The 24,750-nt window shown below is 39.5% G+C and overlaps 1 protein-coding gene across 2 annotated transcripts in view; it reads left to right on the top strand.

Moving 5' to 3' along the window:
- The window catches only part of brca2 (BRCA2 DNA repair associated), a 111,611-nt gene extending 97,860 nt beyond the window's left edge, over window positions 1–13,751 (top strand). For both annotated transcript variants that reach the window (XM_048598205.1, XM_048598206.1), the window contains 3 exons: window positions 2,087–2,343; window positions 5,936–6,085; window positions 12,513–13,751. In XM_048598205.1, the coding sequence (XP_048454162.1) occupies window positions 2,087–2,343; window positions 5,936–6,085; window positions 12,513–13,625 (1,520 nt within the window). In that variant the 3' untranslated portion in view covers window positions 13,626–13,751. The remainder of the gene's footprint in view (window positions 1–2,086; window positions 2,344–5,935; window positions 6,086–12,512) is intronic.
- Window positions 13,752–24,750: the final 10,999 nt, after the last annotated feature.

The following is a 24,750-nucleotide window of genomic DNA, read 5'->3' as shown; positions in this document are numbered from 1 at the left end:
ACTTGTCTTCGTTGCTCAGTCCTTTGAGTATAGGAGTTGGGATGTTATGTTGAGGTTGTACAGGACATTGGTGAGGCCTCTTCTGGAATACTGTGTCCATTTCTGGTCACCTGGTTATAGGAAGGATATTACCAAGCTGGAGAGTGTTCAGAAGAGATTTACCAGGATGTTGCTGGGTATGGAAGGTTTGAGTTATAGGGAAAGGCTGGATACGCTAGGACTTTTTTCACTAGAGCGTAGGAGTTTGAGAGGTGACTTTATAGAAGTTTATAAAATAATGAGAGGTATAGATAGAGTTAATAGTAGTTGTCTTTTCCCTAAATGGGAAATTTCGAGACGAGGGGACACCTTTTTAAGGTGAGAGGAGAGAGATTTTAAAAAGACATTAGAGGCAAAGTTTTTACACAGAGGGTGGTTTGCATGTGGAATGAGCTTCCTGAGGAAGTGGTGGATGCCGGTACAATTACAACATGTAAAAGTTTGGATGGATGTATGAAAAAGAAAGGTTTGGAGGGATATTGGCCAGGAGCAGGTAGGTGAGACCAGTTTAGTTTGGGATTATGTTCAGCATGGACTGGTTGAACCGAAGGATCTGTTTCCGTGCTGTATGACTATGACTCTATTAATAAGTAGGGAAAATTTAGTGAGAGGGAAAGCTATCAACCTTCACTTTAGAGGATACAAGCAACATTCCAGAAACAGTTGCAAGTGTGGAATTGGAAAAGAGGGAGCAACTCAGAAAAAAAATTACAATCACAAGGGAAATGACACTGAGCAAACATGCAGCTGAAGGCTGACAAGTCCCTAGGTCCTGATGGACTTCATCCTCAGGTTTTAAAAGAAATGGCTAGTGTGATAGTTGATGCGTCGGTTTTAATTTCTCAAATGTCCCTAGATGAAGTAAAGTTTTATTAGAGTGGAAATGTTGGATGTCTCAAAAGATTATTCAAAATGGGAGGGGAGACAGCAAGCAGAAACTACAGGCCAGTTAGCTTGCTAGGGAAGTTGTTGTAAGCCATGATGTAACACACTATAGCAGGGCACTTACAGGAATTCAAGGTATTCAGGGACAGTCAAACTGATTTGTGAAAGAGAAAGGGGGAAATCATGTTGAATCAATTTTATTAGAATTTTTTGAGAAAGTAACATAATGTGGATAAAGATGGGTGTTCTGAACTGGATTATCAAAAGTTGTTGCTGCAATTAAGTGCTCATGATGTAAGGAGTAACACATTGGCATGAATTGAACGTTGGCTAGCTAACAAGAAACAAAGAAGGGACATAAATGGGTCATTTTCTGGTTGCCCTGATGTAACAAACCATGTGCCACAGGGATCACTGCTAGTGCCTCAACTTCTTACTATTTTAATAAATGACTTAGATGAGGTATTGAAGATATCATGTCTAGATTTCCGATGACACAAAGATAGTTGAAGTAGGTTGCAAAGAGGACATGAAGCTACAAGCGGACATAGATCAGTTAAATAAGTGAACAAGATGAGACAAATGAGTCAAATGTAGAAAAATGTGAAATTGACCATTTATTGCAGTAAGAATAAAAAAGGTATCTAAATGGTGAGGTCTGCAGAGCTCAGATATTAAACTAACTGGCCTGTCGTCTCCTGCTTTCTTGTATCCCCTTTTTGAATAAAGAAGTTATATTTGCTATTTCCCAGTCTAATGGAACTTTCCCTGTATCATAGGAATTTTGTAAAATTAAAACCAATAAATCACCAATCTAGCCATTTTTTTAAGGTCCTAGGATGGAGTCTTTCAGGACCCGGAAACATGTCTTATGGAAGAATCTAGAACTAGGGTGCTTGCAGTGACACCTCCCAAATTTTACACTTATCTCACAACAAACTTGTAATTTGGCATCAAATAGGTTGTAACATTTTAAACTGCTAGAATATTCAGCATACATGACAGCACAAACGCAATGAAGGAAATTTATTCCCAATTCCTCCCAATTCCACCTTAACTGGTGGTGCATCGGGCTTTTGAACATGAAAGTTATCAAATTCCAAGAAGCAAGATAAGGGAGCTTTAAAGTGCTAATTAATGTATCCTTTACATCCTGTTGCAGATGCACCTACAACTGTGTACCTGGCTGACGAGAATCAGGATCTGGTGGCTGTAAAGATTTGGGGAGGTTTAAGTCAGCTGGCTTTGGAAGATATCATCAAACCAGGTGTCTTAGTTGGTGCAAGCAATTTACAGTGGACATCAAGTAGTTACATGGGTATTCCTATACTATCCACTGGGGATCTTTCCAATTTCTCTGCAAATCCAAAAGAAGGACATCTGCGGAAAAAGTACACTGAACTAAAACTTTCTGTGCAGGTAGAATATTTGAAAATCGCTATTTGTTATAATAATCTTGCAGTATAGTAAGATTTTTTTTCCTATTGAAAGCTGACTTGTAGTTTTACACTGAAATATTCATCAGTACAAAGACTAAGTACATCAGTACAACACACTGAAAGGTTAACTCTCTGCTCATGTCTAGAGTGACAAGAGGTTGACTAGCTCCCTGAATATTAACCTTCTGGTCTATTTCATGTATTGCGCACCAGGTGGATTCATAGTCTTATCCCATTCTTAAATAATATAATAAATTTTCAATTTCTCGTGGCAGTGGTCAAGCAGATTGATGCTACCAGACAACATCTGGTGTTTACAATGATCTTGCAATATCGTTAAGGACTTGCTTATTTGTAGCCTTCCAGACAGACACAACACTAAGCTTTATCAATGTTCTCAATATACCCTCTTATTCAGTCAGTTTAACAATTTGTTCAACCCAACACTGCTCCTTTTAGTATGCAGTTCATCCCAGCAAAGTCTAAAAATCCTTCCAAGCATTTTAAAGCTTTGATATTTAGACATATAAAGATAGAAATTACTGACAACAATGTCATAAATTATGCACTTGTGTGAAGGAAAGGTATTGATATGGGATAAGTGAGCCTGAATATATAATAAAAACAAATTCGTTACCTTGCTGTTATGGTGGTGGTATTAACACTTATATTTGAAACTATATTGTGTTGAAGTCCTGGTTCAATGAAGTTTGTTGAAGGTGGTACAAAGCATATTTAAAATGTAGTATCAACATGGTGTAGCTATAACACATACCAAACAGCAAACCAACCTGTAATAGAGCTAAACAATTCCACAGCCAAATGATCAGATCTGAGCTCTGTAGTGATGCCACATCCAGTCGTGAATGGTGATGGACAATTAAGCAACTCACTGGAGGATGTGGGTCTGCAAACATTCTCATCCACAATGATGGGAGAGCCCAGTACATCAGTGCAAAAGATAAAGCTGAAGCATTTACAACAATCTTCAGTCACCAGTGCCAAGTGGATGATACATCTAGGTCCTGTCCACAGGTCTCCAGCATCACAGATGCCTGTCTTGAGCCAATGTGGTAAGAAAATAATCCCTACAGTGTGGAAGCAGGCCATTTGGCCCATCAAGTCTACACCAACCCTCCAAAGAACATTTCACCTGTCCCTGTAACCCTGCATTTCCGTTGGCTAATTCACCTAACTTGCACATCTTTGGACTGTGGGAGGGAACCAGAGCACTCAGAAAACCCACACAGACACAGGGTGAATGTGCAAACTCCACGCAGACAGTCGCCAAAGGCTGGAATTGAAGCCAGGTCCCTGGCATTATGAAGCAGCAGTGCTAACCACTGAGCTATACTCTACATGATATCAAGAAACAGCTGAAGCCCCTGGATAATCCAAAGGCTGTGCACCTTGACAACATTCCAGCAATAGTTTTGAAACATTGTGCTCCAGAACTAGTGAAGCTATTCCAGTATAGTTATGACACTGGCATTTATTAGACAATGGAAAATTGTCCAGGTATGCCCCGTCCACACACAGGACATATCCCATCCAGCCAATTACTGCCCCATCAATCTACTCTCAGTCGATGATGGAAGGGTTTACTAACTGCACTTTCTCAAGGATACCCACTGTTTTAAGGGCAACAAAGGTGGGGCAATAAACGCTGGCCAAGCCAACAAAATCCACATTCCATGAATGAATAAAATAAACTTTCCATTTAAATAGGAGGACTTGTACAGAATACTTCAAGGATTCGACAGACAGTATCTCTGACAAAATGTATCATTTTATTTTTTTCACTGAACCAAGTGAATGCATATACAAAACAAGAAATTTTCCCAGCTTGTTCCACTTACTTGCATCAACAAATTGCAATTGTGCAATGCATTTAATATAATCCCACTATACAAATAAGAGTTAGAAAGGTGAGCTGAGCTAAAAAGTGATCATCAAAACCTTGATCAAGATCAAGAGGATGTGATTTGAAGATCTGGGAACATGAAATGGAGTGGAGGGACAAAAGACACATAAGAGAAACAGAGACAACAAGGTGTAGAGCTGGATGAACACAGCAGACCAAGCAGTATCAGAGGAACAGGAAAGCTGATGTTTCGGGTCTAGACCCTTCTTCAGAAATGGGGGAGGGGAAGGGGATTCTGAAATAAATAGGGAGAAAGGAGGAGGCGGATAGAAGATGGATAAAGGAGAAGATAGGTGGTCGCCTACCTTGAAGAAGTTACCCTCCGGAAAGACCTCAGTGGATCTCTACCTGTCTGTCTCCTCTCCACCTATCCGCCTCCCCCTTTCTCCCTATTTATTTCAGAATCACCCTCCCCTCCTCCATTTCTGAAGAAGGGTCTAGACCCGAAACGTCAGCTTTCCTGCTCCTCTGCTGCTTGACCTGCTGTGTTCATTCAGCTCTACACCTTGTTGTCATAAGAGAAACAGTTTGCTCAGTGAGAGATGGTGAACCTAGTGTAGGTTGAGCTGAAACCAAGGAGAGGTTTAAAGACTGAGGGGATTTTAAATTTAGCGTGTTGTGTACAGAATGTTTGAAGTAAAGATGAGCAATGTTGCTGGGGTGGCAATAAAACGCCTTCATGGGTAAAGAATGGTACAGCCACCAGACAATTGGCTGCTGGTTTTTCCTCTCTTGGACAAAAACATGGACTTCAATTAGTGATTGCGTTGCTGCCTTCCCAAAATATAAAAGCAGAATTATCCCATATAAAAGCAGAATTAAGCCATTTGGTCCATCGTGTCTGCACTGCCTTTCAACCATGGCTGATATGTTTCTCAACCCCATTCTCCTTGCTTCACCCTAAAACCTTTGATCTCCTTACTAATCAAGAACCTAGCTATCTCTGCTTTAAATATACTCCATGGACTTGGCCTCCTCGCAGCCTTTTGAGACAGAGTCCCACAGATTCACCACCCTCTCTGGCTGAAGAAGTTCCTTACCATCTCAGTTCTAAAGGGCTGTCCCTTCGCTGTGAGGCTGTGCCCCAGGTCCTTGTCTCTTCTACTGATGGAGACATCTTTCCCATGTCCACACTATCCAAACACTGCCATATTCTGTAAGTTTCAATGAGATCCCCCTTCATCCTTCTAAACTCCCATCAACTACAGACCCAGAGTCCTCAACCACTCATGATAAACCCTTCAGTTCTAGAATCATTCTTGTGAACCTCATCTGGACTCGTTCCAATGCCAGCACATCCATCCTTTCATACAGGGCTCAAAACTGCTCACAATATTCTAAAAACGTCTTACGCCAGGACCTTGTACAGTCTCAGCAGTACATTCCTGCAATTGTATTCTAGTCGTCTTGAAATGAATGCCAACATTGCATTTGCCTTCCTCACTGCCAACTGAACCTGCATGTTAACTTTTTTTTTGATTTTCTCACTAAACACCATAGCTGCCTTAGATCAGCTTTTATAGAGTTGGAACCAACTAAGCAATTGAAGAAGCTTATTCTTAATTCGCATCTCTTCCACCACCTTTGAAAATAAAGTGCTCTTTATAAAAGGTTTTCCAATTTATGTATTCTTAACATCTTGTTACAGAATCTACAAAGTTTCATTAAGAATACTGAGGAAAGGGTGATGACTGTGCTTGAAACAGTAAATGCTCTAAGGACATCCAGAGAGTTTGGTTCTGACCTACTTACTCCTACTCAAAGGAAAACGGGCTTTGTTCCAGTTAGTAGCACTCCGGTACGTGTATATGCATTCTACTAAAATATCCCTATATCACAAACAGATTTCACTTTGAGTTTGTTTTATTTACGAGCTGTTCCTCAAAAACACTTGTAGACTGATGAAATTTTTATATAATGAAATAAAGTAACTAGTATGATCAACATATCCAACAAGCATTTGAAACAAAAGAAATTCATTCCAGGATATATTATGCTTATTAAATAACTGCCGTAATTCATGTTGCAACACATGACAAAGGTAAGAATAGGATGGTGCTATTGCTGAAAGAATTGCAAGTTAGGCTTTAAATTATAAAGCAGTTCCTTTAGAGATTTAATCTGTGAATTATTACATGAGCCATGCACAAATTGGAATTGGGATAGATAGATCAGGAGAATTATCATGTAGCTAAAGGAAAGTTGTGGCAAAGAGGGATTCCTTTTAAAGATACTGTGGAGATAGGAAGAACCTGTACAGTTGGGGTTGGCTCCACTTGAAACAGGATTAGACAAATGTCCCAGTGGAAAGGTGACAGGTTTTAAACCAGTATTGGCAATAATCATAAGCAGTCTAAACACAAAATGGCAGGACAACACAGGATGTTGATGACAAGTGTTGAGTTTTGGAACAGGGATCTAAAAAGATCATTAAACATACAGTGAGAGGAGATCCTGTTAAAATGAGTTACAATGCCTGCACAAATAATGCACACAGTATTCATAAGAGATCTAGAATTAACCATGCGTTGGGAGCCCCCAGACATAATAGGAATTACCGCAACTTTGCAAAGAAAATTCAAGACAGGGAATTAAATATTACCAAGTCTAGCACATTATAAAAAGGTAGAGAGGGAAAACGGGGAGGTGAGTAGCTGCACTTATTTGGGATAACAGTTCAGAGAAGGTCTACTGGAATGTGCAGATTGCCTTATGAGGAAGGGCTAGACAGGCTACGATTGTATCTTTTGGAGTTTAGAAGAGCCAGGGGTGACTTAATTGAAACGTAAAGAGAGGACTTGATCAGGCGGATTTTGAAAGAACGTTTCCTCTTGTCAAAAAAAATCAGTTTATAGTTTATCAGGTCATAGTTTAAAAATAAAGGGGTGTCTATTTAAAGCAGCAGTGACTCTGGGTAGGAAATTTTTGGAGTTCTCTTCCTCAAAGGCAGTGGATTCAGAATCTTTAAATATTTTTAATGTCCAAGTAGCTTCTTGATTGCCAAGAGTTTGTAAGATTATCCAGACAAGAACATAGAGCTGGGGTTAAAGTCAGATTTTATTGAATGGCAGAGCAGACCTACTCTTGTTCCTTGTTCATGTGAGTAGAAGAAAGATATGCAGTCATCAGTAAAATTCATATGGATAGAAATAAAGGTTATCAAGGATCCCATCACATCTTCAAAGGCATAGTCTACAGACCATCTTTTGGAAGCGAGTTAGAGGTAGACAAGTTAGTGGATTCCATTTAAAAAAACAGAACACACAGTAATAATCAAGAAGATCTCAACTACCCTGATATTAATTCAACAAAAGTGATAGGTAATGAGGATAAAAAGATGAATTCTAACAATGTCTACAGGATTCTTTTCGAGCCCAATATGTGAAAAATTCAACAAAGAAAGATTCTCTGTTGAATTTGCTGCTAAAGAATGCACCAGGTTAGGTAAGAGAACTGAAAGTACAGAAGTGCCTAGGTTTTAGTGACCCTAATGTAAAACATTTTAAGAAGATGGTAGAAAACAAAAAAACAAGTTAATATTGCAGTGATTGGTCAGCCAAGTGGATCTCATAGAATGAGTTCCCTGATTCTACCAGATTAACAGCCACAATCGGGGAGTGTCAGAGGGTCTGTTCTTTCCCAGAGCTGGATCAGTGTCAAGAACTTTCTATGAGCAAATAAAGGATGACTTGGTGATGGAACACCAGTCTCTGTGGAGTTACTTCAAATAGATTAGGGAAAAGCTTATTTTTGAGAGGCTAAGAATTGAACTTGGTGAAATGAAGTAGGCAACTATTGGCAAACGACAACTAGAGAAATGGTGGTGGAAATGTTTTTAACTTGAGCAGAGAGTACTGAAAAGTATTCCACAAAAAATAAAATTTTCTATTAAATACTTTTGGAACACTGTGGATGAATAAAGGCAGAATTGAACAATTTTAGGGTTATGAAAGAGACTTGAAGCATTCAGATAGTAGAAGAGTTCATAATCAGCGACAGAGTACAAATAGATTAGGGGGGAAAAAAGACAAAAAACAATTAAGGAGGCAACAAGGAACTATGGAACCAATTGAGAAACATGAGATGAATAGTGAAGCTTTAACAGGAATAGCAAGAAAATAAAGAAGGCTGTGACTGGAAGTACGTTAGAAGGAATCGGCAGGTTAACACCATAAGTAATGAAACAGATGTCAAAAATATTATAAGCTTTAGCTTTGGTTTTCACTAGAGAGATAGGAAAATATGACAGCATAATAATGAGTGAATTTAGAATTTTTTAAAAGTGCCATGTTTCAATAAACTAAAATTGAGATCTTAGCAGCAGCTGGTTTTCTTTTTAAACTGGTTCTTTATTGGACCTAGCCTGTGAAGTTAACTGTGGTTTGGTTACTATTCAAAGAACACTGTAAATGTTTCAGCTCTGGCGAGGTGTTATGCTGAAAGGCTGGCAAACGTTTGGATGTTAAAAGGGGCTACCACAGGGAGACCAGTCCTGACCAATCTGGCAATTGGAAACAACAGAATCCAAAACCAATGTTTGAACGGTTTTTTTAGACGAGGCTGTGGCTCCAAAATCTGCTGGCACGGTTATGGTTATTTTCTAGTTATTCTCTTGTTATCGTCTTATTAAAAATTAGGAGAATAGTATTCCAGTTATAATAAAAATGTGAATATTCCTCAGAACCAACTGAATGCTATTTGTATTGACTGGTGTCTTAAAAACTCGAGCAAAATGCAAGCCGATGTACCTGTGGAACTGTGCATCATATTAACTGTTCTAGCTGCTTACGTGAGAATGGGGGCTATCTTCAAAAAAGATTGGGTTTAAATCATAGACAGTAATTAGGAAGGTGATAGTCTAGTAGTGTTATCACTAGACTTTTAACCCAGAGACCGAGGCAGTGTTCTATGGACCTGGGTTCAAATCCTGCCATGGCAGAAGTTGAATTTAAGTTTAGTAAAAATCTGGAATTAAGAGTCTGATGATGATCGTGAAACCATTATTAGTTGTCATAAAAACACACCTGGTTCACTAATGCCCTTTGGGGAAGGAAACTGCTGGCCTTCATGTGACTCCAGCCCCAAAGCAATCTGTTTGGCTCTTAACTGCCCTCTGGGCAATTAGGGTAATTTAAATGTTGGCCTGGTCAATGGCACCCACTTCCCATGAATGAATATATAAAAAGTATGTTAATTATATTATCTTGTTTTAGTTTTGCTCTGCGTAAATTGCAGTATTAATAAATTTTTTTTTGCTATAAAGCTGGCATCTGATATGTTAATCTTAAGGTCTGTTTAGGAACCATTGGAGCAATTTTGAGGGTCATTGAACATTTTAATTTTACTATGTTGCAAATACAGGAATAGGGAGGGTGATTTGACTTGCTGTCCCCATGTCATAATTTGAAAACAAACTCAATAACTATTGTTCTAGGTGGATTGAATTCACGTAATGCAGGTAGGCATTAACGCTCATATTTAATAATTCACTTGAAAAGATTGTAATGCCAGAGCACTTGGTTGACATTGTGTGATGCACTAAAAGGCCATTTTTTTTAAAAATCTACTTTTCTTCCCTAGAGTAGAATTGAAAAGGAGGAAGGTTAATACTAGACCTGTGTTGAACCTTGGACTATGTACAGTTCTCGTTGCCATGTAAAACAAAGGATATAGAGACCTTGGAGAGGACACCATGAATTTATGAATGATTTCATGATTGGGTGATTTACTAGAAAAGGATTGACAGATTGTGTCTCTTTTCTCTTGGTGAGGGAAGAAATGCTGATGGATGATCTAATAGAGGTCTTTAAAATTATAGAGGATTTTGATAGAATGAATACAGAGAGCATATTTCCTGTTTTAGTAGGAGCATACCAAGAGGCTATCAAATAAGACAATCACCAAGAAATGCAAGGGCATTCAGAAGAAATATCTCTGCCCAAAAATGCAATGACAGTATGGAATGTGCTATCATTGGCAATCATTGAAGTGAATACTGTAATATGGCATCAAGGAACCATAGCAAAACTAGAATCACTAGGATTCAGAGGGAAACATTCTGTTGATTAGAGTCATTGCTGGTGCTAAGGAAGATGTTTGTGTTTGATGGATATCTGTCATCTCAGCTCCAGGACGTATCTGCAGATATTTCCCAGGTTAGTATCCTAGGCCCAACCAGCTTCAGCAACTTCATGATTGACCTTTGCTCCATCAAATGGTTGTAAATAGCAATGTGTAATTATCAGTGAACAATGTTCAGCATCATTTACGACTTCTCAAATAGTGAAGAATATGTGTCCAAATACAAAACCTCAACAGTATTCCAGTTTGGGCTGACAAGTGGCAAGTAACACTTGCCCGTACAAGCGCCAAGTAGTGACCATCTCCAACAAGAGAGAATATTATGTGACATTCATCTGGTATTACCATCCCTCAATCCCCTATAAACATCATGCTGGGTTTTACCATTGACCAGATACTGAATTAGTTATATAAGTACTGTGACTGCAAGAGCAAGTTAGAGGCTAGGAATTCTGCAGCAAGTAACTCTTTTCCTGATTTCTCATAGCATGTCCATCTTCCACAAAGTACAAGTCAGAGCGTAATCAAATACTCCCCACCTACCTGGATCAGTACAGCTCTAACAATATTCATTATCCAGAATGAAGTTTGGCACAATCCAAGACAAAGCAGCCTGCTTGATTGATACCACACAAACATTCACTGCCTACACCACGAACAATCACTAGCAGCAGTGTGTACTGTATACTGCAGTGCTCCTTAGACAGAACTTTTCAAATTCACAACCACTGGCATCTAGAAGGAGAAGGAGGGCAGATATATGGGGCGGCATGGCGGCTGAGTGGTTAGCACTGCTGCCTACCTGTGCCAAGGACCTGAGTTCAATTCCACCCTTGTGACTGTCTGTGTGGAGTTTGCACGTTATCCCCATGTCTACATGGGTTTCCTCTGGGTGCTGTGGTTTCCTCTCACGGTCCAAAGATGTGCAGGGTAGGTGCTAAATTGCCCATAGTGTCCAAGGATGTTTAGATTAGGTCGGTTAGATATGGGAAATGCAAGGGTAGGGGAATGGGTCTGGGTGGGATGCTCTTCGGAGCAGCAGTGTGGACTTGCTGGGCTGAATGGCCTGTTTCCACACTGTAGGGATTCTATGATGAAATGGAAACGCCACTACCTACAAGTTCCCCTCCAAGCCATTCACCATCATGACTTGGAAACACATCGCAGTTCCTTCAGTGTTATTGGGTCAAAATTCTGGAGCTCCCTCCCCAGCAGGATCTGCCTACATCAAATAACTGCAGCAGCTCACCAGGACCTTCTCCAGGTTAACTGAGGATGGTCAACAGCGCTGGCCCAGCCAGCGATGCCCACATCTCATTCATTTAGTGTATAAAAATTTGTTGGGATAATAGGGTTACAATGGTAAATTTAGGTGTGAAAACAGGAGGCTCAAAACAAACATAAATGTAGCATTGATTGAATTGAATGGCTTATTTGCTCTGTCATCCAATTTGATTATTCATGGTCATAAACAAAATATCTTAAAAGAGCATTTGTTTAGAAATGTAGTAATTTGGAAAACTGAAATAAACTGCCACTTGGGAGCAAGATCCAGCTCAAGGCCTGAAAGCTACCAGATCTAATGGTCGATTTAAGTGGCTGTCCTGTCTCCTAAAGGTGCATCGACCTAATGTTCTGCATGAAACAAAAACTGACTTCAGTAATCTCAGGAAAGCTGCATGTTTCTTCTTTCTTTGGATAATCTTTAAGGTTCAAAAGTGCCAGAGATAGTTTAATTAATAGAGAATACGCATTTTATATAGTGATATTAACCATAGTAAAATGTCTCAATGATTTATTGCAGGAATATAATTGTACAATTTGACAATGAGCAAAGAAAAGATGTATTGGGAGAGTTGACGCAAAAAACTTGGTTAAAGATTAGCTTTTAAGAAGTGTCTTAAAGGAGGAGAGGGTTAAGGAGGAAATTTCAGAACTTAGACCCTAGATGGGATGGTGCTGCCAAGGGAAGAATGAAGTGGATGGTGAACGAGAAACCATAGTTGCAGAGTTACAAGTTGAGAGATTTTTTTTTTTTTAAACCACAGGTTCTGTTGGATCAGTTTTTTTAAAAGTTAACAGGACAGTGTTTCATGGATTTGGTCATTGCTAATGTATGTTTTTCTTTTTACGCCCCTTTCCAGCTTTCTCCATCTAATTCTGAAAGCAAGCCACAGATACTTCCAGCATCAGTAGAACTTGCATCCAGACCTGCATTGTGTAGTACAAAAACAACATCTGATGATTCGCTTGCAAATTTGAAGAAGAAAAAACTTAGTCTTTTGTCTCGGATTCCTTCTCCTGCCCCTTTGTCTCCTCTTTGCAATTCTGTTTCACCAGCTGTACAGAAAGGATTTAAACCACCCAGGAGATGTATTACCCCTCAAAGCCATGAAGAAACAATTCAAACTGGAACTAATAAACTTTCCTCTTTGAAGAGAGCTGCAGTTTCCAAAATAGCAGATGATAATTGGGTCACGGATGAAGAACTTGCAATGATAAACACTCAGGCACTTCGTGAAGGTTGGGAAAATGGGCACAGTGAAAATGAGGAAGGAAAGGTTACTAAGGGACAAATTATCATTCCAAAGGGTATTACCTTTTTATCTGACACTGTTAAAAGTCACCTTGATATTAATCTCGGGTCTCAAACTTCAAAGGTAGCTGAAGACAACTGGGTTACAGATGAGGAACTTGCAATGATAAATACACAGGCACTTTTTGAAGGTTGCGCTAATGAGAGCAATCAAAGGGACCGAGGAAAGGTTCAAAAATCGCAAATTGTCAATACTATAAACCTTGCTTTATTGTCACAAAATGGTGAATTTAGGAGCAAAGTTTCCAAGATTGTTGATAATTGGGTTGCAGATGAAGAACTTGCAATGATAAATAGTCAAGTGCCTTGTGAAGGTTTTGTTAATGGGAGCTGTGAAAATAACAAGGACTCATGTGAAAAGGTACAAGCTGTCAGTTCTAATGACTCTACATCTTTGCAGCAAAATGATGAAATACCTCTTGAATGTGAATTTGAGACTATCGTTGCTTTGCCAAATCCAAGTTCGTCTATTGTCTCGCAGTCCAAACGAAGGCGCACAAATGAAACTAATATGGGAAATTCAAATGAAGACACTTGTTCTTCTTTCAGACTGACTGTCCCTACACAAAACAATGGCAGTGACAAAGTTGAAGCTCAGGTTGAGGATGATTTACAAAACAAACAGGTTTTGCCTCATAAACGGCATAGGAATAGCAAATGAAAATTGAAGTTTTTTTCCACTACATTTAGAGTACATATTGTTGAGGACTGAATATTCTATTTAAAGTAGAGGTATGCATTGTTGGTGTTCCCAACATTAGTACTTCTAAAAGGTTTGTAAATGCAAATGTACTGGTTTTGAATAAACTATCTTCTTTATAGATGCTGTCAGACTGTACTGTTTCATAACTTTAAATTCTTTTGACATTTGGCCAACTATATATTTTAGCTACAAGCTAAATAATCACAGGAACATACTAGATGTAAACTTACTCTGAAATAGGTACTCTCAATATAGTTCCTGGTCACAGCATAACATTGCTAGTGGCTGGGCACTAATTGGCTGTATAATTCATGAATGATGAAAAACATCAATACTGCAATAGGGATATTAATCCAGCCTTCAAAGCTAAGGCATATAGCCAGGGTAAAAGATTGGGTTTATTGGCCTATGCTTTTAAAAGAGGAGTGGATGTGGAAACAAAACTGCAATTGTTTCAGTAAATATAATCTCACTATTAAAAAAAGAAAAAAGAAACTCCAACTGCCTCCTCGTTTTGAACTCCCCCACTTTTACAAAAAAGTTTGACGTTCACTTATCTATGCCTGCATGACTCTCTCAACTGCCATCAGGTTACCCTGAACCTTCCACACTTCAGTGAAAAAAGTCTCAGCCTATTTTTGACAAAACAGAGGGTTTGAGTTATATTGTGGTCTGCATAAGTGCCAATGACATAGGTAGGACGAGGAAAGAGACTTTGAATGTGCAGTATGTGGAGCTGGGAACAAAAGGTAATAGTCTACAGATTATCAGCTGAGCTTTAAGCAAATTGACAGGACATTGTGGCTCAAAGACTGCTGTGGTAGAACTAGATTCTGGTTTGTAGAGCACTGTTGCTGATAGTTGGGAGAGTAGAATTTACACCTTTGGGATGGTATTTATCTAAGTTATGCTGTGACCAGTACTCCAATGAGTCACGTAATTAGAGGTGGTTCTAGACTGAATAGTAGGAGCAAGGGATCAAATTTAGGAAGATACAGTAAATCAAAAAATAGAGACCGGTTAAGGGAGCAAGTTATTAAAATAGAAGTCGGTTGACACTGACAGGAAGGGATAGAAAGTACAAAACTAAATCAAACTAAGGTTACAAAAGTAATGAGGACAAAATTAAAGGCTGTATATCGGAATGTAGATCTCACTTAGAATAGGTGAACAGATAGTGCAGGTAGAGATAAATATAAGTGGTTCCATTTTTGTCACCATTCACATGTCAATTTCTACACAAGTCAGAATACAATGCAGGATGATATAAAATAGCTGCTCATAAATATGAGGAAACTTTCAAATGTTGGAGCATTAAAATCACTATTAATACACTGCTATATGAGATCACCTTCATGAGTATGAGTGCTTGTAGGTTGGACATTTGTAAATCAGGCTCCCCAGTAGTTACAATCTGACAGCCATTACAAAGATTGAGATCTGAATATTGAAGAGTGAGTCTTAGCAAGGACAGTTAGCTAAGAAAAGGTGGCAGGGTGGATCTGCAAATAGCATTATTAATTAGCCCAAAAGGATGACCGAAGTTTAGGAAAATAGAATGTCAAAACAGTTTTTAGAAATACATAAGCAAGAAGTCATTTGTGGGAGTATTGTACAGGCTTACTAAGAATAACCACATGGTAGGATGGAGGATAAATGAAGATGTAATAAGAATTTGCAAAAAGATATGGCAATACAGTGATTGTAATCTGCAAAATACTGGAAAAGTAAATTGTGCAAAAGAAGATTGGGGAATATTTTAGGTAGTTTCTTAGGATAGCATCTTCTGGGACATATTAGATCTAGTTTTGTGCAATGGCATAGGATTAATTAGCTATGTTGCACTGAAGGCACTTCTGGGTAGTTTTAATCATATGATTGAATTTTACAATCTGTTTGAGGGAGAAAGGATGGACCCCAAGACTAGCACTTTAAGTTTGAATGAGGGGAATTTTGATGGCCAGAAAGCAAAACTAGCTAAAGTAAACTGGCAAGTTAGATTAAGAGAGATGTTACTTGAGGTGCAGTGGTATTCATTTATGGGGACATTTAAGAATATACAGAATGGTTAACTGAAAAAAGCTAAAGATAATATAAAACTTCAAGAAAAAGCATGTAATTACATAAAGATGGATGAAAGATCAAAGATTGGACAGAGCATAAAGAACAGCAAAGAATAATGTTAAGATGAATAAGGAGTCAAAAATTAGAATCAAGACAAAGCTAGCTGGAAATAAAATTAAGAGTTTATATAGATTTTTTCTAAAAGGATTAAAATTAGTGCAATAAACCAAGTCCTGCTAAAGAAATCATACTGGTCTTGAAGCATTAACTCTGTTTCTGTCCATAAATGCGGCCAGACCTGCTGAGTTTCATTTTATTTGTATTTTTTTGTTGGTAAGGCATTTGATATAGTACTGTATCAATGGTCATTGTGGAAAATAGGAGCTCATGATGTAGGGGCCAACATTGGCATGAGTATAAAATTAACTAGTTAATGGGAAACAGGCATGAATGGATCATTTTCTGGTTCTCAAGATGGAATGAATGGTGTGCCACAGAAATTTGTGCCAGGGCCTCAATTTATTAATGATTTGGATGAAGGTATTAATAGTATGGTTGCTATTTTGCTGAGAACAAAAAAGATAGGTAGTGAAGAAAGTTGTGAAGAGGACGTAAGGAGCCTACAAAGCAATATAACTAGCTTAAGAGAGTTGTCAAAGATGTGGAAAATGAGATAGAATGTGGCAAAAATATGAAATCCTTTTTGATAGGAAGAATGAAAATGGAGTATGTTACCTAATTGCTGAGGGATTATCTCAATGTTCTTCAGAGGAATCCAGGTGTTTTGGTGCATGCATCACAAAAGGCTAGGTACAGCAAGTTAATTAGGAAAGCTAATAGAATGTTGTTTAGAGTGAAGGGAATTTAAAAGTAGGAAGGTTGTACTTTCATTATACAAGGCATTGGTGAGGACATATCTGAAGTGCTGTGTAGAGTGTTGATCTCCTTAAGGAAGGCTATAAATATGGTTGAAGCAGTTCAGAGAAGTTTTACTAGACTGGAATAAGGCTGGTTGATTTGTGTTTGAATGTTGGATAGGCTAGACATGTATCCCTTGGAGTTTGTGAATAAGAAGGTAACTTGATCGAAGTATATAAGATCCTGAGGGTTCTTGCAGAATAGATGTGGAAAGGGTATTTCCTCTACGGGAGGATGTAGAACTTGTGGTCACTATTTAAAAGTAAAGAATAACCCATTAAGACATATATCTTGAATCTTTGGAATTCTCTCTCAAAATACACTGGAAGTAGCATCTTTGAACATGTTTGAGGCAAAGATAGATTCTTGATAAACAAGGCGGGCAGGGAAGGTTACCAGGTGCAGGTGGGAGTGTGGAGTAATCAGTTCAACCATGATCTCATTGGTTGTTAGAACAAATATACCTATTCTTGCCTCTAAGTTGTACGTTCGTATGTTTTTAAAGGATTTTTTTCCCCCTGGTTCAGGAATTCCAGAACTTCAGGACAGAGCCTTAGAATAAGCGATTAGCCAGTTAAGGATTGAAATAAGACATTTCTTCATTTTGTGATTCTTTGCCAAAAAGTGCTTGGATGCATTGTTAGTAAAGCCACATAGCAGTCCAATTTCCATTTTATTATCCAACAAAGGGAAGTGCATGGTCCCTTAAGGCATTTTCTTGCCAGCCCAGGTGACTGGCCACACTTGACTGGGTGTGATGGAATCAGGATCGAGGGATCTTCCCAGTGTTCTTCCAGACTGGACCACAGTCAGTCTGCAAGGTAAGGTTCAATCATTTCGGAGAGTATTGATAAGTCACTCAGGCTGAGTCATCTTCCAGCACTATACTAACAAGTAAGTCTAAGGCTGTAGAGATCAAGATCGGGGAGGGAAGATTATCAGAGGTCAGTCTGTGCCATGTTGAGGAATGTGCGGGAATTGGAGTTGTTATGCTGGGGTGCAGAGGGTGGAAGATGATAACTGTGAAGTGGAACAACTCCAAATATGAGTGGGATCCAATATTGTATGGGAGGGCACAGGATACTGTTGGGATCTTTTCACAAACCACCATTACCACCCTGGCTTCTTTAGGAGATAGTGAATTGCAATAGTGGCCATGGTAATGTGGTAGACTATGGCTGAGGGGAAAATAAGGGAAATTAATTATTGAATAAAGGGATTGGATGAGAACAGGGGAGGTTGAAGCTCCTGAAATTGATATAGTCAGTTACATAAGAGGTGGGGGGAATACGTGTGACTTTCAGGTGGAGCCTGGATCTCTTCTGGGAGCACAACTTCGATACCATTCCATATACTGCCAAATCTCAACTGCACAATAAGGATGAGAAATGACTGCCTGTACATTGTCCTTGGGTAGGTTGTTTTGTCTGTGGATGTATAGTCTACTTGTGGGCAATGTGAGACCCTTCAAAGGGCAATTGCATAAATTTAGCAAACCCCCATCCCTGCGTGTCTCTGAAAAACCTGCCTGCTGTTTGCCGGTCTTTGCATTTGGCTGCATTCATTAATGGCCAACACCATAAGGTCACCTTTTGCTCAGGACTGAACAGGCACCTGTTCTCTAGCAGCCCTCTGCCAATGCATTCTTCCTCAACTAGTTGTGGGGAATGTGTTCAGCAGAAATGAAGTACCCATTGGCATGTCAATATCTGAGCCATGGAAGGGTGCAGGAGGGAGCTTACCAGAACATCCTCTGAAAGATCTGTGGCTTCTTCCACAAAAGTGGTTGTGCTGATGAGGTAAGGGATTGACTTTTTAAAAGTAGAGGTAGCGTGGATGTCATACAGTCTGGTAGGCGGGGACGAGGTGAGATTAATTGAATTTTGGACAAGGGCTAAAAGTGTGAGAACGTTAGGAGAGTCTTCAGTGAGGGAGCAGTGCAGCAAGGTATAATGAAACTTACTCGAGTGCCTGGACACGTGCAATGTTTCAATCCATTCCTGCTAACTCAATGATATTCTCATACAAGGAGACAAATGGCAGTCACCCTGTTTTAGTCATTTCAGACCAATTATGAGACAGTTTCTCCTGTGGTGAGACAAAGGGAGGGACTGAGTGAGATGAAAGTGGCTGGAAGAATTGTTAGTCACATTACAGCAGCAGGACAGATGGTGAGGTGATCCATTTGAATAGGAAACATAAAGGGCAGGGAGACCTCATAGTCTGGGAGGATTCGGTAACTGGGAGCTATTGAATGAAAATGCTGTATACAGAAGAAATGAGAGTAACAGTCCATTAGTCTGGTGGAGATGTCTGCAGTGGCAGAGTTGGAGTGAGTGCAAGGTAGCAGAGAGAAGATGATTGCACTAACCTTTGTGGAGCATAAGACATAGGAGCAGAAATTAGGCCAGTCGGCCCATCAAGTCTGCTCCACCATTCGATCATGGCTGATAAGTTTCTCAACCCCATTCTCCCACTTTCTCCCCATAACCTTTGATCCCCTTGATAATCAAGAACCTATCTATCTTTGTCTTAAATATATTCAATGACCTGGCCTCCACAGCTTTCTGCTGATTCACCACTCTCTAGCTGAAAAAGTTTCTCCTCATCTCTGTTCTAAAGGGTTTTTCCTTTACTCTAACGCTGTGCCCTCGGGTCCTAGTCTCTCCTGTTAATGGAAACATCTTCCCAAAATCCACTCTGTCCAGGCCATTCATTATTCTGTAAGTTTCAATTAGATCCCTCCTCATCCTTCTAAATTCCATTGAGTATAGACCCAGAGTCCTCTAAATGTTCCTCGTATGTTAAGTCTTTCATTCCTGGGATCATTTTCGTGAACCGCCTCTGGACCCGCTTCAGGGCCAAAACATCCTTCCTGAGGTTTGGGGCCAAAATTGTTCACAATACTCTAAATGTGGCCTGACCAGAGCCTTATAAGGCCTCAGAAGTATATCCCTGCTTTTATACTCTAGTCCTCTCAAAATAAATGCCAATATTTTATTTATCTTCCTAACTACTGACTCAACCTGCAAGTTTACTTTAAGAGAATCCTGGACTAGGACTTCCAAGTCCCTTTGCGCTTTAGATTTCTGAATTTTCTCTCCATTTAGAAAATAGTCTATGCCTCTATTCTTCCTACCAAAGTGCATGACCTCACATTTTCCCACATTGTATCCTATCTGGCACTTTTTTTGCCCACTCTCCTGACCTGTCTAAATCCTTCTGCAGCTTCACCGTCTCCTTAATACTGCCTATCCCTCCACCGATCTATGTATGATCTGCAAATTTAGCCAGAACACCCTCAGTTCCTTCATCTAGATCATTAATGTATGAAGTGAAAAGTTGTGGTTCCAACATTAACCCTTGCAGAACACCACAAGTCACTGGCTGCCATCCTGAGAAAGACCCTTTTATCCCCACTCTCTGCTTTCTATCAGACAGCCAATCTTCTATCCATGCTAGTACCTTGCCTCTAACACAATGGGCCCTTATCTTACCCAGCAGCCTCCTGTATGGCACCTTGTCAAAGGCCTTCTTGAAGTCCAGGTAGATAACATCCATTCGCTCTCGGTCTAACCTGCTCAATACTTCCTCAAAGAATTCTAACAGATTTGTCAGGAATGACCTCCTCTTGATGAAGCCATGCTGACTTTGCCCAATTTAACCATACACTTCCAAATATTCAGAAATCTCATCTTTCACATGACCTTACCAATGATCGAGGTCAGGCTAATCAGTGTGTAACTTACCGTCATCTGGCCTTATTCCCTTCTTAAACAGGGGGGTTACATTACTGAATTTTCAGTCCTCTGGGACACTCCCTGACTCTAATGATTCCTGAAAGATCATCACTAATGCTTCCACTATCTCTTCAGTTATCTCCTTTAGAACTCTGAGGTGTAGGCCATCTGGTCCAGGTGATTTATCCATCTCCTTGGTGATGGCCACCATACTCACCTCTGTCCCTGACTCTCTCGAAATTTTGGTATGTTATTTGTGTCTTCCACCGTGAAGACCAACACAAAGTACTTGTTCCTCCGCCATTTCTTTGTTCCCCATGACCACTTCTCCAGCATCATTTTCCAGCAGCTTAATTTCCACTTTTGCCTCTTTTTTGCCCTTTATATATCTAAAGAAACTCTTGCAATTTTTTTTGTATTACTGGCTAGGTTACTCTCATATTTAATCTTCTCCCTCCTCATTTCTTTTTTTGTTGTGCTCTGTTGGTCTTTGCAGGCTTCCCACTGTCCTTCACCATATTATATGCTTTCATGCTATCCCTGACTTCCTTAATCAGCCGTGGTTGCCTCATCCTTCCTTTACCATGCTTCTTTTTCCTAGGGATGAGTTTTTGCTGTGTCCCCTGAATTACTCCCAGAAACTCCTGTCATTGCCGTGCCACTGTCTTTCCTGCTAGGCTCCTCTCCCAGTCAATTCTGGTCAGCTTCTCCCTCATGCCTCTGTAGTTGCTTTTATTCGACTGTAATACCGTTACATCTGATTGCAGCTTCTCCTTCTCAAATTGTAGAGTAAAAGCTATAATATTATGGTCACTGTCTCTTAAGGGTCCCTTCACCTTAAGCTCCCTCATCAAGTCTGTCTCATTGCACATCTCTAAATCCAAAATTTCCTGTTCCCTAGTGGGCTGCACGACAAAATGCTCCAAAAAGCCATCTCGTACACATTTGACAAATTCCCTTTCTTGCAATCCACTATCAACATAATTTTCCCAGTCCACCTGCACATCGAAATCCCTCTTTCTTACACACCTTTTCTATCTCCTGGTGTGTCTTGTGCTCCACATCCTGCCTTCTTTTGTAGGCCTGTACATACCTCCCATTTTGGTTTGTTTCACCTTTGCGGTTCCTGAACTTATAGCTACAGATTTTACATCTGACCCTACATTGTTTTTTGCTATTGATTTAGTTTCATTTCTTACTAATAAGGCAACTCCATCCTCTCTGCCTCCCAGTCCTGATCACCTTGCAGCCACATCTCCGTGATGCCCACCACACCATACCTGCCAATTTCGATCTGCGCCACAAGCTCATTTACCTTATTTCATATACTGTGTGCATTCAGATACAACACCTTCAGTTCTGTATTTACCTTCCCTCTTCTCATTATTATCCCTTTATCCAGAATGCTTGAAGTTTGATACCTAACCCTTTCCAAACACTCTGTCCTATTTTGTGTTCTGGAGACTTTAATAATCACTCCAGAGTTCTCCTTTCTTTTCATTTTTTTCATACTTTTCCAGTTGAATCTACCCCCACATGTTAACCTGCTGCTTTGTTTCCCATTGACCATTATACTTCTTGGAATTTTACTCCTCCCTGTCAACACCCCCACCCCCCCAGAAGGTCATTGACCATCTTTCAGTAGTCTGGCATTCCTAGACTGTGGAAACTGCATTCACCTGGCTGATTATCCTGGCCCAGGCTGGCAGGGTTTGGTGCTATGGTCTCTGCTGGAAGTTGTTAAGAGAACAACCCTCCTCTCCATCTCCTCATCCATTAGGACCTCCAGGTTGCTATCAGCAATATGGGGATGCCAACTTCACTTTCTTGCCCAAATCCTTCCAAAAGCTGATGCAGCAGCAAATTTGGAATGGTCATTCCTGGTTTGCACTGCTTGAAGTGGTGCACAGCTGGGGAGTTAACAAGACTGGCACCGTGGAACCCACTTGTCTAATTAATGAGGTAAACACTGGAAGATTACATGAGGGAACTTGCCAGGGCTTATAAACGAAAAACCTCTATGAAACTCCCAAGATTATCATTTAGATATCAGATGGTAAAGATTCAGACCATAAAGCTAGTTGCTCATTTGCCATCAGCCATTTTACAGTCACACAAATTCAGAATTACCCAATTGTGTCCTCATTGATATTAATGATGCTTGTTCAATTCTTAAGTCTTTATTTTAAAACATTTTAATGTAATCTCCTTAGCTTTTAAATCTCAACATTCCTTGAATCTTGCTTTCTGTTTCAGATTCCTTGCATCTACATTATTTTGCTTTTGTTATATTAACAGTCAACAGTGGGGAGATGACAAAGACCTCTGCTACTAATGTATCTGAATAATATCACACAATAATCTTGAATTTGTACCTGAAATTTATACCATGTGTGGATGGCAAAGCTTCTGCAGTGGCTGCATGTACACTGCTATTCACTAGAATAACTTGCCCAGTGCATGGTGTAATTTACAGTTCAGCATTACTAACACCAAGGGCTGCCTGTGAGTTTGGACACAAGTCTGATATCTAGGGGTTATGAGTTCAATATGTTGTGCAATTTTAAACTGAAACAGCCTTGAAAGAAAAGCCAATCATTTGCTTGCGAGTCTGAAACTTACTGACAATTAATTATGACTGACATTTGGTTGACAGCTCATAAATATTTACAATTACCTTGATTTGTCTTTTAGGAACTCTTATCTTAAAGGGTTATATCAGATTAACATTATGTCCTGCCTGATGACTACTACAGGCATTTACCAACCCTCTGACTGCTCTAGTGGAGAGTTACATGTACAGAAGAAAAACTGTAGATCAGGATCAGCTTAAATAAAGCTTTCAGTGGGGGATGTTCTTGGCTCCTAAAATATTTATGTACTTCCAGAATTACATGAGTTCAATGTTCAATCTTGTACATTACTGATGACCAGTTACTATGTAACTAAAGAATTAAGAACAAAAATGTGTTATGTATGAAAAAGCAACATAATATTTAAACATCAATGAAAATCTATTCCTTTTCCACTTTTGTTTGCTAAATGTCTGTTTAACTATTTTCTTTCTCCCATGTTCTGTCCTTTTGAAGAGTTTTGATTCCTTATTTCAAATGTGGTTTGGTTGTTGTTAGTACTGCCATAGTTGTTAGTTAATATAAAATGGCCGAAAGCAATCTCGGTTGCCATAGAATGGCTGACGGAGATTTTTAGCTAAAGCAGCTTACACGGTCTGCTGTTTCAAGTCAAACTATAAGCAACAGTAAATAGATGTCATCATAGAGGGAGTAAATTCAAAGTAACTAGATAAAGATAACCATTATAGGGTCCTTTGAAATATACAATGAACTCTTACACAGAAACAGATGCAGCTGCTACTTGGAAAGTCAGTTTGACGAAGAACATCCTCGAGAAATGACCATAAAAGCCTCCATACTCGGCTGGACCAAAGGCTGGTATTGAGCATGGGATAGAAGGGGGAAAAGCTAACTCGCATTACCTAAGATCCTTTTGATGATTGTAACCATTCATTATACACAAGTTTTTAAAAGATATATTCAACATTAAGGTATTTAACTGAATTCCTGTGGACAGTCAGCTTTAGACAGTAAGAACAGATCCCCTTTTCCCGTTACTGCGGGGGTACTGAATAACTAACGCTGGAATTAAGCCTGGAATGTGGTTGAATAAGATGCATTGTGAAAGCCCAAGGATAGATGATAAGGGATGTTGAAAACATCATGAGACCATGGGAAGACCTTGAACTGTCATGCAGTCACATGACTAACCTGATTGGATGCACATATAATCATTTAATAATGCAATCGGGTTGCAATTTGTTTGTAAAATGCTAAGCCAGGCTGAAAGCAAATGTATAAAAGTGTATGTTTCCCTTTGTTCAAGTGAAGAAGCTTCTGGCCGTGCAGAGGTTTCTTTCCCAACTAGTATAAACTATAAAACACCCTTGACAATGAAGTGCAACCAGGGAGTGAATGAATCATTGAGTCATTCCGTTCCAACAGTGGCAAACAGTAAACAACAGATTTATAAGGTCGCCTCCCTGAAGCATCAGCCCTGTTTCTTTTTCCACAGATGCTATCCGATCAGCTGAGCATTCCTGGCATTTTTGGTGTTATTTCAAACTTCCAGCATCCACAGAATTCTGCTTTACAACAGATTTGATGTAAGTTTTTTTTAAAAATTCCAAAGAATTTTTTAAGCTTGGTGTGATAATGCTATTAGCTCCAACTAGAGGCATGCATTTTCACATAGGTTTGCAGACCTTCAGCTTTGAGCCAATCTGAACGTCATACTCATTCTCTTTAAAATTAAGTTGACTGCATGTACCCTTGTAATTAAACATC

Source organism: Rhincodon typus, chromosome 6 (genome assembly GCF_021869965.1).
Source record: "Rhincodon typus isolate 14 chromosome 6, sRhiTyp1.1, whole genome shotgun sequence".
Lineage (NCBI taxonomy): Eukaryota > Metazoa > Chordata > Chondrichthyes > Orectolobiformes > Rhincodontidae > Rhincodon > Rhincodon typus.
The sequence above is the reverse complement of the archived record's forward strand: the minus strand, read 5'-3'. Positions and strand labels throughout refer to the sequence as shown.